Source organism: Prinia subflava, chromosome 6, assembly GCF_021018805.1.
Source record: "Prinia subflava isolate CZ2003 ecotype Zambia chromosome 6, Cam_Psub_1.2, whole genome shotgun sequence".
In the NCBI taxonomy this organism is placed as follows: domain Eukaryota; kingdom Metazoa; phylum Chordata; class Aves; order Passeriformes; family Cisticolidae; genus Prinia; species Prinia subflava.
The window spans coordinates 23,266,873-23,280,013 of record NC_086252.1 but is presented as its reverse complement, the minus strand read 5'-3'; the positions used below and the strand labels follow the sequence as shown (position 1 = coordinate 23,280,013).

Below are 13,141 nucleotides of genomic sequence, written 5' to 3'. Positions count from 1 at the left end.
TCCTTACAGCCTATGCCTCTCCTGCAATTCCCACCCTGTAAGCCAGCCCATGGCTAGAAAGCACAAACAGCACCCTAGGATCCTTGCCCTGGACCTGCTGCAGGGTCTCCAGCTGGCCTGGCTCTGTCTCATCTGTTCTTCTCCCCCTGAAGCTCGGCAAGGCTTCCCCAGCCCCAGGTAGAGCATGAATCTTCTGCCATCCCTTCTGTTTCACGTCCCCAGGACCTTGCCAACCACCAGACTGTCATGGAGATGCCACAACCACCCCGGCCCTCAGCTTTGCTTTTCCAAGGCCTCATTCCCACATTTCGGCTGCCCTGAGGACTGCCACCTGCAAAGTGCCTCCCCCATGCCAGAGCCTCACAGGGCTCTGATCCCCACCAGGTCCTTGCCCAGACTTCCCTGCTGTGCACAACTGCTGTCACTTCCCACTAGCTCTCCAGAAGCCCTAGACCTTCAACTCCTCCGCCATGGGGCCACCCAGCATCAGCAGCTGCAAAGCTCACCCAAGGTACCCCTTCCACCCCTGCCAGCTTGGGTTCCTGGCACCACCCTGCCCACAGCCCGGCCTCCCCAGCCCCACTCACCCAGTGCTCCCAGCAGCATCCCCCCCACACACCCCCTTGTCCAGGCAGCAGCCCCCCCCCAGACCACACTGTCCTTGCAGTCCTCGCATTCCAGACGTCTCAGCGCTTTCACAGCTCAGAGATAATATTCACGGCGAGCAGACGTTTGCGTCAGTGTCAGATAGATCTCAATGCCACCCTGCCCCGGGGGGAGCGCACTGGGCAGACGGGCTGGGCAGGCAGGGAGAAGCCTGCGGCAGAGCCCCCCGAGCCGCTGCCCCGCTGTGTGCCCCACGGTCATGCTGCTGCTCCTGCACCTGCTGCCTGCCATGCTGCCCACCGCTGCCCTGGCCAGCTGCACCGGGGCCGCCGCCGACCGGCAGCTCATCCTGGCCAAGGTGCGTGCGCGGGTGCTGGAACATCTGAGTCCCCCCCTTCTCCAGGAGGAGCCACAGATGGAAGCAAGGAGGGTACACCGGAGAGACGTCCTTGAAAACGCCGAAGTGGAGCCAGAGGAGCTGGAGGACACCTCCCAGGTGATCTTATTCCCTGCCACAGGTGAGAACATCCTGATGAAATGGAGAGGGCAGAAGGGTGAAGCAGGGTGAGGGTTTGGAGCAATGCAGATGCTGAAGGATGGCTGATGTGGTGGTCTGTGGGAGAAGGGGAAGAAGGTATGCCAGGCTGGGACATGGACATGAGTGAGATTTGGTGGAGAGCCAGGAGACGGAAAGGCACGGCACCTCAGGACAGACAGCGGAGGGACAGACAACACAAGAGGGTGCTGGGAGGCTGGGAAACAGCTGACCAAGCAGGATGTGGAGACATGGGGAGGGCTGAGGAGCAGGGTGGGATGCCAAGGAATGGGGCAGTATACTGGAAAGTGGGTTGGGATCCCAAGGAACAGGGCAGGATGCTGAAGAATGGGGCAGAGTGACCAGCTACAAAGCACTACAGCAGGAGATGGGGCAGAATTCTGGGAGTTGGGATAGGATATGCATGCTGAGGGAAAGGGGGCAGGATGACCAACTATGGGACAGGACTGGGAGATGGGCCACGATACTGGGGAGACGGTCAGGATGCAGAGGATAGGAGAAGGGGACAGGATGACCAGATATGAGGCTGAATGCTGGGGGACAGGGCATGATATGGACTCTGGGGCAAAGGGGCAAGATAACCAGCTATGGGGAAGGATCCTGGGGGACAGGGGTGACAGTAATGGAACAGCCTAGGGCATAGCAGGGATCAGTTGCAGGGCATGGCACAGAAACTCCTGCACAGCACTAGACATCTGCTCCCCTGCACCCTGCCACAGCCTATGCCAGCAGCCAGGTGCCCTGCCAGCTCTCCAGGGACCTCTGCAACATCCCACTTTCCACCTGGCATCGGGGATTCTCCCCACGTTTGGGCGCACCCTGATCATCTTTTCCCCCCCACAGATGTGCCCTGCGAGCCCACACAGCCCGACAAGCTGCTGGAGGAAGAAGGGATTTTCACCTACCTCTTCCAGCCCTCGGCACACACCCTGAGCCGTGCGGTGACTTCTGCCCAGCTCTGGTTTTACACCGGCCCCTCGGCTGCCCCCAACCACTCAACCCCTGACGTGCTGACCCTGTCACCTCAGGGCCGGGTGCCAGTGACGGCCATGGCGGAGCAGACACCCGAGCACTGGACAGTGTTTCACTTGGCCCCGGTGCTGCTGCCCCAGCTCTCACAGCCGCTCTTCGTGCTCCTGGTGCGCTGCCCTGGCTGCCCCTGCCTGGCCGAGGGGGACAAGATGCCCTTCCTGGTGGCCACCACCCGGGCCAAGGGCAGTGAGAGGGCTCGTCGCTCTGCCATGCCCTGGTCCCCAGCCGCCCTGAGCCTGCTGCAGCGTCCATCCGAGGAGCTGGCTGCCCACACCAACTGTCGCCGGGCTTCCCTCAACATCTCCTTTGAGGAGCTGGGCTGGGACAAGTGGATCGTGCATCCCAGCAGCTTTGTTTTCCACTACTGCCATGGGAGCTGCGCAGCAGGCCACGGGCTGAGCCACCGGCTGGGCGTGCAGCTCTGCTGCGCTGCCCTGCCCGGCACCATGCGCTCCCTGCGCGTCCGCACCACCTCCGATGGCGGCTACTCCTTCAAGTACGAGACCGTGCCCAACATTCTGGCCCAGGACTGCACCTGTGTCTAGGGCATCCCGCAGCCCGGCCCCGGGCCGTGACCTCAGCCAGGAGGAGTTGCTTTCCCAGTGGAATCCTGGCCACTGGGATGGGGCAGTTTGGCTGTACCACCCTTCCCTGCACAAGCCAGATTTTTGGGCTGGTCAAGGTACCATCATAATGCCAGACTTGCCCTAGGGCCAGTCCCAGCTCAGAGCAAAGCAGGGCATGGTGGGGCAGGCACAGGCACAGCCTATCGCAAAGGCATCACTGCCCTGCCAAAGCCAGGCTGCTGTCTGCAACCAGATTAGCCCTCATCTCTCCCCACCTGCTCCCCTCCTGCAATACTGTGTCCCCACAAAGATTGGTGTCTTGCTCCTGCTGCAGAGTTCAACAACTTCCCCTGTGCTCCAGGCAGGGCCAGGCTGCTGCAACAGAATCAGGATGTGCCTGGGTGAGCCAATGCCGGGTGGCAGGTCTGGCAGCACACATGGCACAAGTGAGCCCTCTCCCAGCAGCACAGCTTATTGGAAACTTTAATGGGATGAGTGAAATAAACCTGTTCCCTTTACTAAAGCAGCCTGGAAATGCCAGCTTCCATCAGAGGCAGCCACGGAAGTGGCATGCGGTTGTGCAATGGGGTATGTCCTCCCCGGGCGCTTCTAGATGGAGAGGTGAGGGGATGAGCAAATACTGTTAGAGGCATCCAGCTCTGATTTGGGGTACCAGAGAGGGGACTCTGAAGTACGCTGGCCAAAATGGGCGTGGTGTGGCTGGGTTTGATCCTGCCCCAGGCAGGGGAGTGCAAAGCAGAGCAACATCCCTTATGCTCCGGACAACAGGTTGTGCAGGAATGGGGGCAGCAGAGGGCTGGGGAGACATGGGGATGGTGGGAGGATGGGGAGGCAGAGGAAAGCCCCTCACCTGGCCCCTTAACAGTGACAGGGCCAAAGAGGAATGTGGCCAGTGCAATCCCTCTCCAGCAGGATGATGAAGGCTGCCCTGGCCACAGTCGCCTCCGCACAGCAGGAACAACTGAGTCACCCTGGGCAGCAGGGAGGTCCCAAGGCACGCAGAGCCCAGACGCACAGGATTCCCTTCTCACCCCTTCCTCCCGAATGAGCGGATGCAGCAGTTCAGTACAAAATGTCTTCAGCCTTTACTAATATAGATATTAAAAAAAAAAGAAAAACAAAGCGACAATCATTTCTGAGTAAAAAACAACGCTACAAAAGTCCCCATGTGACCCAGGCTGAGATGATGAGGAATGCTCCACTGGCTCCTGGCCGAGCCCAGCTCGTGAGGTCAGGGTCTGGCTCCGTGCAGGGGGGTCCCAGCCCTGCAGCCAGAGTGGGAGGAGACAAGTTTTGGTCCAAGGGTGGCCTGCCAGGACAGGGCGGAGGCAGTGGGAAGGACAGCCTCTGACCTCTGCACAGACATTTCCAAGCACGTCAGCCCCGCAACTCATAGCCCCATGCCAGGATGCTGCGAAGCATGGCCCCTCCAAGCCACAAAGTCACTTTCTGGCAGTACAGTGCCACCAGGACCCCTCCCACCCTCTCCAAGAGTAATGCCAGCCCAGCACTCTGTCCCACAGCTTGGCCTGGCCAGCCAGACCCCCAGCCTGCTCCCCTAAGTCCCCCACACCTCAGGGGGCAGTACCAAAATCACCAGCACATACACAGCACCAGCCGATGCTGCCGTGGGTGGCAGAGGGCATAGGGGGCACAGGGAGCTGTGAGGACAACATGCTGGAAAAAATGGGTGTGGGAGGAGGAAAAGGGGGTGAAACAGGAGATGGGGGGGCACAGGCCCAGAGTGGAGACTGGGATGGAGTATAAAAAATGCCAGGGTGCACATGTTGATGAGTTTATAAAAACGTACAAAAATAAGATATTCCCTTTTTGAAAATTAAGTAGGAATGAACCCCGCGGCCCCCGACCCCTCTGCTGCCCACCGGGACAGGGCTACCCGGACTGCCCCGCTGGGCAGGCGTGTGGCATCCTTTGCCCTGTGCTCCTGGCAGGACGCCTATTCCACGGTGGCAGCCACTCCAGCAGACACTGCTGTTGTCCCTGGTGGCACTCACAGCCCTGTGGGGAGCAAAAAGCAGGTTAGCAGCCACTCCAGAGGGAAGGGCAGCCCCCCATCCCTCCACGCCAGTGGGCTGGATCCACCCCCCTTCCCCGCTCACCCGTGGTCCTGTCACAGGTGGCGGTCCCCTTCTCATGCGCGAGGTTGAGGCGGTTCTGCTCAGCGGCGATGCCGTTGGCCTCGGGACTGCTGCTGCGGGCAGGACTGGGCGGCCGCAGCGGCGGCTGCAGGTGGAAGGCCACCTCCAGGTGCTCCTGGGCCAGACGCAGGTGCTCACGCAGCCGGTCCAGCTCGTGCACCGGGGGAGCTCCAGCCAGGGCGAAGCGCCCCTGGGCCAGGTTCTCCCGGTAGTCCAGCTTGCTGTTGGTCAGTGGGGCTTGTGGCAGCTCCTTCTTCAGCGAGTGATAGGTGGGGGGGGCGCTGGGGGCTTTCTTGGGGTATTGTGGTGCAGGGCTGTCACCAGTGGGGAGTGGGGGGCCATCAGCCTGGCTCAGGGCATCACGGATGCGCCCCACACCAAGGTGCAAGAGCTCGCAGAGGTTGAGGAAGAGGCAAAGCCCGCTGACGGCATACATGATGAGGAGGAAGATGGTCTTCTCAGTGGGGCGGGAGACAAAGCAGTCGACGGTGTGCGGGCAGGGGCTGCGGCTGCAGACGTAGGAGGGGCTCACCTCAAAGCGGTACAGCAGGTACTGCCCGAAGAGGAAAACCATCTCCAGCACCGAGCGGCACAGCAAGTGCAGCACATAGGCACGCATCAGCCCATCCTGCTTGATACGGCGCCGGCCATCGTGCTTCTCTCCGCCCTCTGGGCTCTTCTCCTTCTCCACCTCAATCTCCTCAAAGATCATGGGGTCTTCCTCGTTGTCGTCTTCTGCCTCCTCGTAGTCTCGCCCGGCTCCCCGGCGCACCACCGGCATGCGCGCCCGCCGGGCGGACGATGCCCGGCGCCGCGAGGACTCGGGCATGCGAGCGATGCGGTGCATGGCAAAGCCCAGGTAGAGCACCGACGGCGTTGCCACCATGATGATCTGGAAGATCCAGAAGCGGACGTGGGACAGCGGCGCAAAGGCGTCGTAGCAGACGTTCTCACAGCCCGGCTGCTGCGTGTTGCAGACAAACTTGCTCTGCTCGTCGTAATAGATGGACTCTCCGCCCACAGCGGTCAGCACGATGCGGAAGACGATGAGGACAGTCAGCCAGATCTTGCCCACGAAGGTCGAGTGGTTGTTGATCTCCTCCAGGAGCCGCGTCAGGAAACTCCAGCTCATCCTGGCCAGGCAATTGACTCAAATCCTGCAAGACAGGGACAGGCAAAGAGGCACTGAGCAAATCCACATACACCTCACCAGGACCCTGAAGTCTGCCAGCTGCTAGCCCAGCTCTGTCCTGTTCCCTCTTCCAGCACCAGTGTCCCTTCCCTTACCCACGGATCCATAAACACAGCCCTGCTCGGGAAGCTGCCACCCCAAAACTTTATCCCCTGCTCAGCGCCGCTTCCCTGTGCTCCCATCTGCATCCTGCTCACGCCCTGCTGCCAGCCAGGTGGGTGGAGGCGATGGGGAAGGCTGGGACATCCTGGTTGCCTGCAGGGACACATCTAGGGGAAAAGTGATCACAGTCACAACCAGAGCAAACATGCCAGCGCAGGGCAGCACCAGCTGGGGACTGTGAGGGGACAGGTAGGAGCAGAACCACTTCCTTCTCCCCTGATGCCACAGCACCCATTTATCACCTGGCACTGGACAGGTCCCTAACCAGTGTCACACCCTGCAAAAGCACTCACACCCTCACATGGGGGTCCACAAGCCACTGGAGGAAGGCAACACATGGCAGCTCCCCTGGCCCACTGCAGCTGCCAGCCCTGAGCCCTGACTGAGGGGGGCAGGTCCCCAGAGCAGCACCCCCCACGTGCTAATCAGCCAGGTCCTCTTCATTCCACAGAGCTCTCCTCTGAGGGCCAGTAGAGATGCAGCATCACTCTCCAACCAAACCTCAGTGCTGTGTCCTCTCTCCTGCAGGACCCCAGCCCCTAAAGCCTGCAGTGGCCAGTGCTCACAGAACCCTGCAGCTCCACAGCAAGGGCTGGCGGGAGGTAAAACAGGGGTCAGGACAGTGATAGCAAGGGGCAATGTGGGGCAGCCAAGAAATTGCACAAAGCTCTGGCAAAACAGCTGACACCAGAGATTTGGGAGGAAATTACAAGGACCACGTCACATCTCCCGGCCAAGGAAGACACAATACACCCACGCCACCCCCTGCCACCCCTGGTTTCAGCAGCTTGTGCATGAGATGATGTAAGCCAGGGCAGCAGGTGGCAGGGATGGCCCAGGGCGAGCAGAGGGTATGTGCCCACACAGAGCCCCCAGCAGCCCCTGCCAGCCCCATCCCATCACCTCTGGCCAGGGCATGTCCCTGCAGATGATGATTGATGCTGCACTGATTCCACTATTGTCCAGAGTAAGAGGATCTTTTACACTAAGCTCAGACAGCTTCCTGATCTTCCTAACCTAAGCAGAAGAGTCCCTCCAGCACAAGAATCCAAGCTGGGGACATGCTCTTACTGCAGGAGGTGGCACAGGCTGACACCAGGGACCCAAATTCAGCCCAGCAGGGCCACCATCCTCGTGTGGTCATACACCCTGCAAGGTTTCACTGCTGCCCTGTCTCCCAGGTGTGAGCCCCTCTCCCCACCACCTCCCTGGAAGGTGGATGCTTTGTGTCTGCCTTTCCTCTAGTCTCTAGCAGGACACCACCCTGGCACCAGGGTGAAGAACAAGGTGAGAGGACCAGGTAAGAGGAGAGTTCCAGGAACTAAAACCCAAACTACATCAAACCACGACACGTACCAAGCCCACGGAAAGCAAAAACATAGGGTGGAATTGCTGTGGTGGCCATGGAAGTGTGGCATGGGAATGGCTGGCAACATGGGATGGCAGCAGCAGTGGGCATGGCCAGGGCAGCACAGAGCTACCTGCAGCCTGTCCCCTACCCGGAGCAAGTGGCCAGAGACCAGTTTTCAAAGCAGCACAGCCATCCAGGGCCTCCTGGCCATGCTGGGAGTCAGCACTAGCACCATATACCTTGGCTGGGCCTTACACCCACCTCTCAGTCCTACCGACCCCAGCCCCCACGTGGGGGGTCCCAGTCCCCTCTGCCCTGTGTGCCCTGTCTGGGACCCCCAGTTTCCCCTGCCCGGGGCACAGCAGCGGGCATCTCACCCTGGGGCTCACCGGCCCCTGCCCATCCGGGGACCGCTGTCCCACTGACCCCTGTCACCCTGGGGACCCACCCCTCAACCCCAGCCTTCTCAAGGTCCCCGGTCCCACCGACTCCAGCGCCCCGAGGGCCTCCAGCCCAGCCGCCCCCGCCTGTCCGAGCCCCCCGGCCCCCCGATCCCACCCGCCCGCGGCCCCAGCCCACGCCTGGGGCTCCCGCCGCCGGGGTACCGTCCTCTGCCCACCTGCCTGCCCCTGCCCCGCCGCCCCGCTTCCTCCCGCGGCACCCCGGCCTCACTCACGGCACACCGGCACGAGCGGCTCCCGCCGGCAGGGCGGACAAAGCGGTGGGGCGGCGCGCCGCCGCCTCCCGCCGAACAAAGGGGCCCGGGGCCGCCCCGCCCCGCCCCGCTCGGCTCCCGCCCGCCGGTGCGTACCGACCGCCCCGCTCGCATCTCCGCCCCGCGTGTCCCGCTCCGCCGCCCCGCTTCGTGCCAGCACCGGCCCCGGCCCCGGCCCCGGCCCGCCCCGCTCCGGCACGTCCCGCGCCCGTCGGGCGGTGCCGCCCCCGGTGCTCCCGCCCGCGGCTGGGGAGGCCGCGCAGGGCTACGGGCAGGGGCCGGCGCCGGCCACAACTCCCGCAGAGGCGACTCCAGCCCCAGCAGCTCCATGCAGCCGCCGCTGACCGGCCCTGTCCCTCGTCCCGCGCAGCCCTTGGCTCCCGGGAGGCCGCTCCGCGGAGCGAAGCGGGGGCTCCCTGCCCGCTGGACGTGGACGCTCCCAGCCGTGGGTGCGGCTCAGCCCGCCGGGTGTTCAGGGCTGAATCTGGCCGCAGGGTTAGCGGAGCGAGCCCTCGCTCCGGCCCGAGAGCCTTCTGCACAATAACCTCCTGTTCCTTACAGCGTTCTTCCCTGCTAGTGGAGAGCGAGGATGGAAGAAAGGAGAGATCTGGTGGCACAGAGCAGAGGTGGCCACAGATCAGGTGGCTCTGGTTCCCATGGTGGGAACGCCGAACAAGACGTGCCTGGGTGGTTGGTAATGTGCCTCAAGCCTTTTGAAGCCCGCGCTGCTTCTCCTGTCCCAGGCCAAGGTCCTACAGCAGGACCAGGCTGGGCATGCGGCACCTCGAGATGAGCCTGTAGAGTCACCTACTGCACTGCCAAGGCCAGCACAATGGCAGCAGCAGCTTTGAGTCACCACCCTGGAGCCATGCCCTGTCCTTTCACCCAAGGACCCTGGCCACTCGCTGCACTGCTAAAATTGGTTCTGTGGGAATTTTGCTGGGGCTGAGTCTCCACACTGGGCCAACCACACCCTTGACATCCTGGACCCCGTTGTGTGGGGGTGAGGAGGGATGCCAAGCAGTCTTGCACAACCCAAATAGTCATACCAAAGCTGGTGTCTGCATAAGCTCATGAAGCACTGCTTCTCCTTACTGAAACACGTGCTCCTCTGCAGAAGGGTTTCTATGAACTGGCACTCCAGTGCAGCAATGGGGCTGGCTGTGGGTGGCTGAGGCCCTGAGGCTGGGGCAAGGAGAGCTGTGGGGACTGTGGCCATCACATCAGGTGTGGGGTTTTGGTTATTCTGCAGCAGCTCTGCTGCTTTCCGAAATCGGCAATGCCACCAATGCAATGGCATTGTACCAGCACCCGCAGAGCCTGGACACAGGCTTGGTGCTCTTACATGGGAGGGCAACTAGAACCCCCCAGAGCAGCTCTCTGTACCCTGACAGAGATGCAGGTGTGTGCACAACAGGCTGGGGAAAAGGGCCCTGCTTTGGGCTCTTGCTCACTCCTCTCTTCTCCCCAGCTCACGGATGGGTCTGTCCCAGGTGAGACATTAAGCTCTATGGAGGGAGAGCTGCAGCGAATGGAGGGAAATTTGACCAGTACATGAATAAATTCCACTGAATCCCATTCTCATGCTACTAACTATGGCATTAACATTTCTGTAAGGTAAAACTGTGTTCCAGATCCAGCACAGACACCCTGGTCACAATCTCCATCCCAGGCCAGAGAAACAGGAAGAGGTGGATGCAAGGAGACAGCAAGGGGAGCATGGAAACTCAAGCTTTTGGAAGAATGTAGGGAAACATTCAGCTCCAGAAATGAAACTCAGAGCTGCTGGGAGGTTGCACCTGCAGTGCAGCATGGAGAGGTGGGAACAGGGCAGTGGGCTGCCAGCATGAGAACAGCATTCCAGCATGCTGGGGAGGTCAAGCAACACATGGTCAACCTGCTGCTCTTGCCTGGCAGTTAAAGTGACTTGTGGCTTTCCCTACAGTAACCACTTGTTTTCAAGTGTTTCCAGCCTGGAAAGCTTGCCTCCAGCCTGGCTTCAATCCCAGGCAGCCGAGCAGTTTGCCCGGGGTAAGGGACCTATAAGACCTTTTGACTCGTGCTTGGTACATTAAGAACAGGCCCCTATTTCACCAGCCTCACATTCAACTGGGGAGCGTGACCTCTGGGACACTGCAAAAATGAAGCCCTTGTGAAGGGCTGAAGCCCAGAATGAAGGTGCTTGTTGGGCTGAGGTCAGGCCCCGCTGCTGCAGCATTTTTGCACAGCTCAGCTCAGCCCATGCCTGGGCTTCAGGGCAGGGATTGCCTTGGGAGGCCAGGCCTGGGGCTGGTGTCACACACCCCACGGACAGGCGTAATCGTGTTTGTCAGCTTCTGGCCACTGGCGTCAGAGCCCTCCAGCTTCCCCTGTGATGCTGCCCTGGGTGTTCCCGCACTCTACCCTTTTCTTAGGCTTGCGAAACCCAAATGCCTGCAGAGGCATCATCCCTTCAGCCTGGGGTAGAGGGAAAACCCACATCATCCGGGAAGGGAAAACAGCAGACAGAGGGTGTTGCCCACCCTCATCCCTTTCCACATCAGCTGAGGCTGACAGAGCATGGTGGGCAGGAAGGATGTACAGCCCAGCAGTCTTGTGGGGTCTGGCTCAAAGATCAGCTTTTCAGAGGAAACAGGGGCACTGTCACCAACCGCAAAAACCAGGATCAGCCCCAAACCACTGAGTCTGTGGGGCAGAGCCAGGGAAGGGCAGCTGCACAGCCCAGCAAGAGCAAGGGGAGCTGGTAAAAGAGCAGATAGTGGCTGAGGGGGAATGTAAGCAGAAGGATAAGAAGAACATCCACTTCTTGGACAAGTGCTGCAGCTCAGGAGGGACATGGCAAGAGCTTGTGCAAGCACTCCTTCCTCCCTGTTCAGGCAGCGTGCTGCAAGAGAGGCACTCTGAGATGCCAGTGCCAGACCCTGCCTTGGCTACCAGACACAGGGTGCAGGGAGGGTGCAGGGCCCAGTCTGGTTCTGGATAGCAGCCTCAGTTTCTGCTCTGACCAATACAGCAGGGTGGGCTGGGCCCTGCTATGACTGCCTCTGCTTCTGGGGACAGTGGCAGTAAGGCAGATGGTGGGGCTGGGCGCCCTGGGTGTGTTTGCTGCGGGGTGACATGGACAATGCCTGGCTGGTGCTTGGCAGCGGGGCGAGGAAGCCAGCTCCATCCTCTCCAAGCAGGGCTGAACCGGCAGCACTGCAGGCAGGCAGCACTGCAGGCAGGCAGCACTGCAGGCAGGCAGCATTGCAGGCAGGCAGCACTGCAGGTAGGCAGCATTGCAGGCAGGCAGCACTGCAGGTAGGCAGCAAACACGCTCTTCCCAGATTAAAAAACTTGTCTGGCACTGGGACAGGGAGCAGATAACTCTATTAGGGACTGTTTGTCCTGATACAGGACAGCTCCATAACTAGCTTAATACCCTTCCTGTGATAACAGGCAGAGGCACACTCCATTGCAAGAGCACAAAGGGCAATGACTATGCCCTTCAACACAGGCTGAGCAAAGGCTGAGATGGCTTTGAAATAAAGTTTCCTTCCCTTTTATCCCCTCACTTGATTATGCAGCACAGTGAGGGCAGTGGGGGTTACACAGCACAGCCCCTGCTCACCTCTCATGCTACAGTGTCCTTCACAGTTCCTGGATGCTGTCTTCTGCCAGTACCACGCACAGCACTTGAGCCCAGCCTGCATTGGCTGCTCTTCCCCTACCTGCCCAACTGGGGGGCAGCCCACAGGGAAGGGTTTTATACAGGCACTGGACACTGCTCTGTATGCTGGGTAAGGATGACAGGCACCTTGGAGGGAGGAAGCTGGCCAGACAGGTCCATGACCCATGAGGAACATGCACCCTTTGCTGCTACATCTCATGTCCCCTGGAGATGAGGCCAGCAGGGATATTCTGCTAGAAATAAATGACCAGTCACTCCAGTCACCCAGTCACTAGGCTTTGGTAGTTAGACATAGTGCAAGGGGGCTGACAGTTAACCCACAAGCTATGTATGCTCAAGGCAGTACTGCTTTAGAAGGCAGAATGATACAGCAGGAAGCACTGAAATAGCCAAACTCATGACTGAAGGCATAATTTCCACTGTTAACAGAGTAAAGCAGGGCTGGTATGTGCCCATGGAAAAGAGGTGGTAGTGTCAGGCTCATGGCAGTGGCCCACCTGAACCCACGGATGCCTGCAGCCTGTCTCTAGAGCCCTATGGCCACCCCAGCCTGGGAATCCTTTCAGCTGCATACACCTTGAGAAGAGACTGCTACAGGCAAGCACAGGCAGGGAAACACCAGCCTTGCTCTGTACTAGCACCTCAGTGCTGGAACCAAGTGCACCCAGAAAAGGAGAAGGGGCAAAATCCAGATCGTTTAAGAGCAAACTGGGGGACTGCAGAATCCAAACTGAGACAGGCAGAAGATATCTGCAGCTGGTTCAATATATATTCCACCTTTCTGCAAAGCCCAGCTGTTCTGTACAGCCCCAGCTCCCACACAGCCATCAGTGGGATGCCTGCAGTGCTGCACGGTGCAGTGTGTCAGGGGAGCCCTTGCACACACCCAGCTGATGCAAGGAGACCAGTTAATGTGATTACTGTACCACGTGCAAGAGGCCCTACACAAGGCATTTGTGATCCTGGAGTAACCAAAAAGGGGTTAATCTGTAATAACCAGGAGAAAATACTAAGCAAAACCAAAGTGATTGTTTCATGAAGAGGCAGGAGACAAGTTGCAGCAGTGCACGTGAGCTTTCCCATCAGCGCAGCAGCCAAAGGAATGCAGAAA

The 13,141-nt window shown here is 59.9% G+C and overlaps 2 protein-coding genes across 5 annotated transcripts; one reads left to right on the top strand and one right to left on the bottom strand.

Moving 5' to 3' along the window:
- The first annotated feature begins 826 nt into the window (after positions 1–826).
- On the top strand, positions 827–3,698 carry INHA (inhibin subunit alpha). Its single transcript, XM_063400683.1, has 2 exons — positions 827–1,124; positions 2,006–3,698. The coding sequence occupies exons 1-2, from the start codon at positions 866–868 to the stop codon at positions 2,737–2,739; spliced, it is 993 nt and encodes a 330-aa protein (XP_063256753.1). The 5' UTR covers positions 827–865; the 3' UTR covers positions 2,740–3,698.
- Positions 3,699–3,842: 144 nt separating this feature from the next.
- LOC134552211 (gap junction gamma-1 protein-like) lies at positions 3,843–8,658 on the bottom strand. 4 transcript variants are annotated; one of them, XM_063400680.1, is made up of 3 exons: positions 8,457–8,658; positions 4,902–6,097; positions 3,843–4,800 (listed from the first exon to the last, which is right to left on the bottom strand). In XM_063400680.1, exons 2-3 carry the CDS (start codon positions 6,070–6,072, stop codon positions 4,793–4,795), a joined length of 1,179 nt encoding a protein of 392 aa, XP_063256750.1. In that variant the 5' UTR covers positions 6,073–6,097; positions 8,457–8,658; the 3' UTR covers positions 3,843–4,792. The 4 variants fall into 4 exon arrangements, with proteins under 4 accessions (XP_063256750.1, XP_063256749.1, XP_063256748.1 ...); XM_063400679.1 differs by having other exon boundaries at positions 8,322–8,460; XM_063400678.1 differs by lacking the exon at positions 8,457–8,658 and adding an exon at positions 8,265–8,415.
- Positions 8,659–13,141: the final 4,483 nt, after the last annotated feature.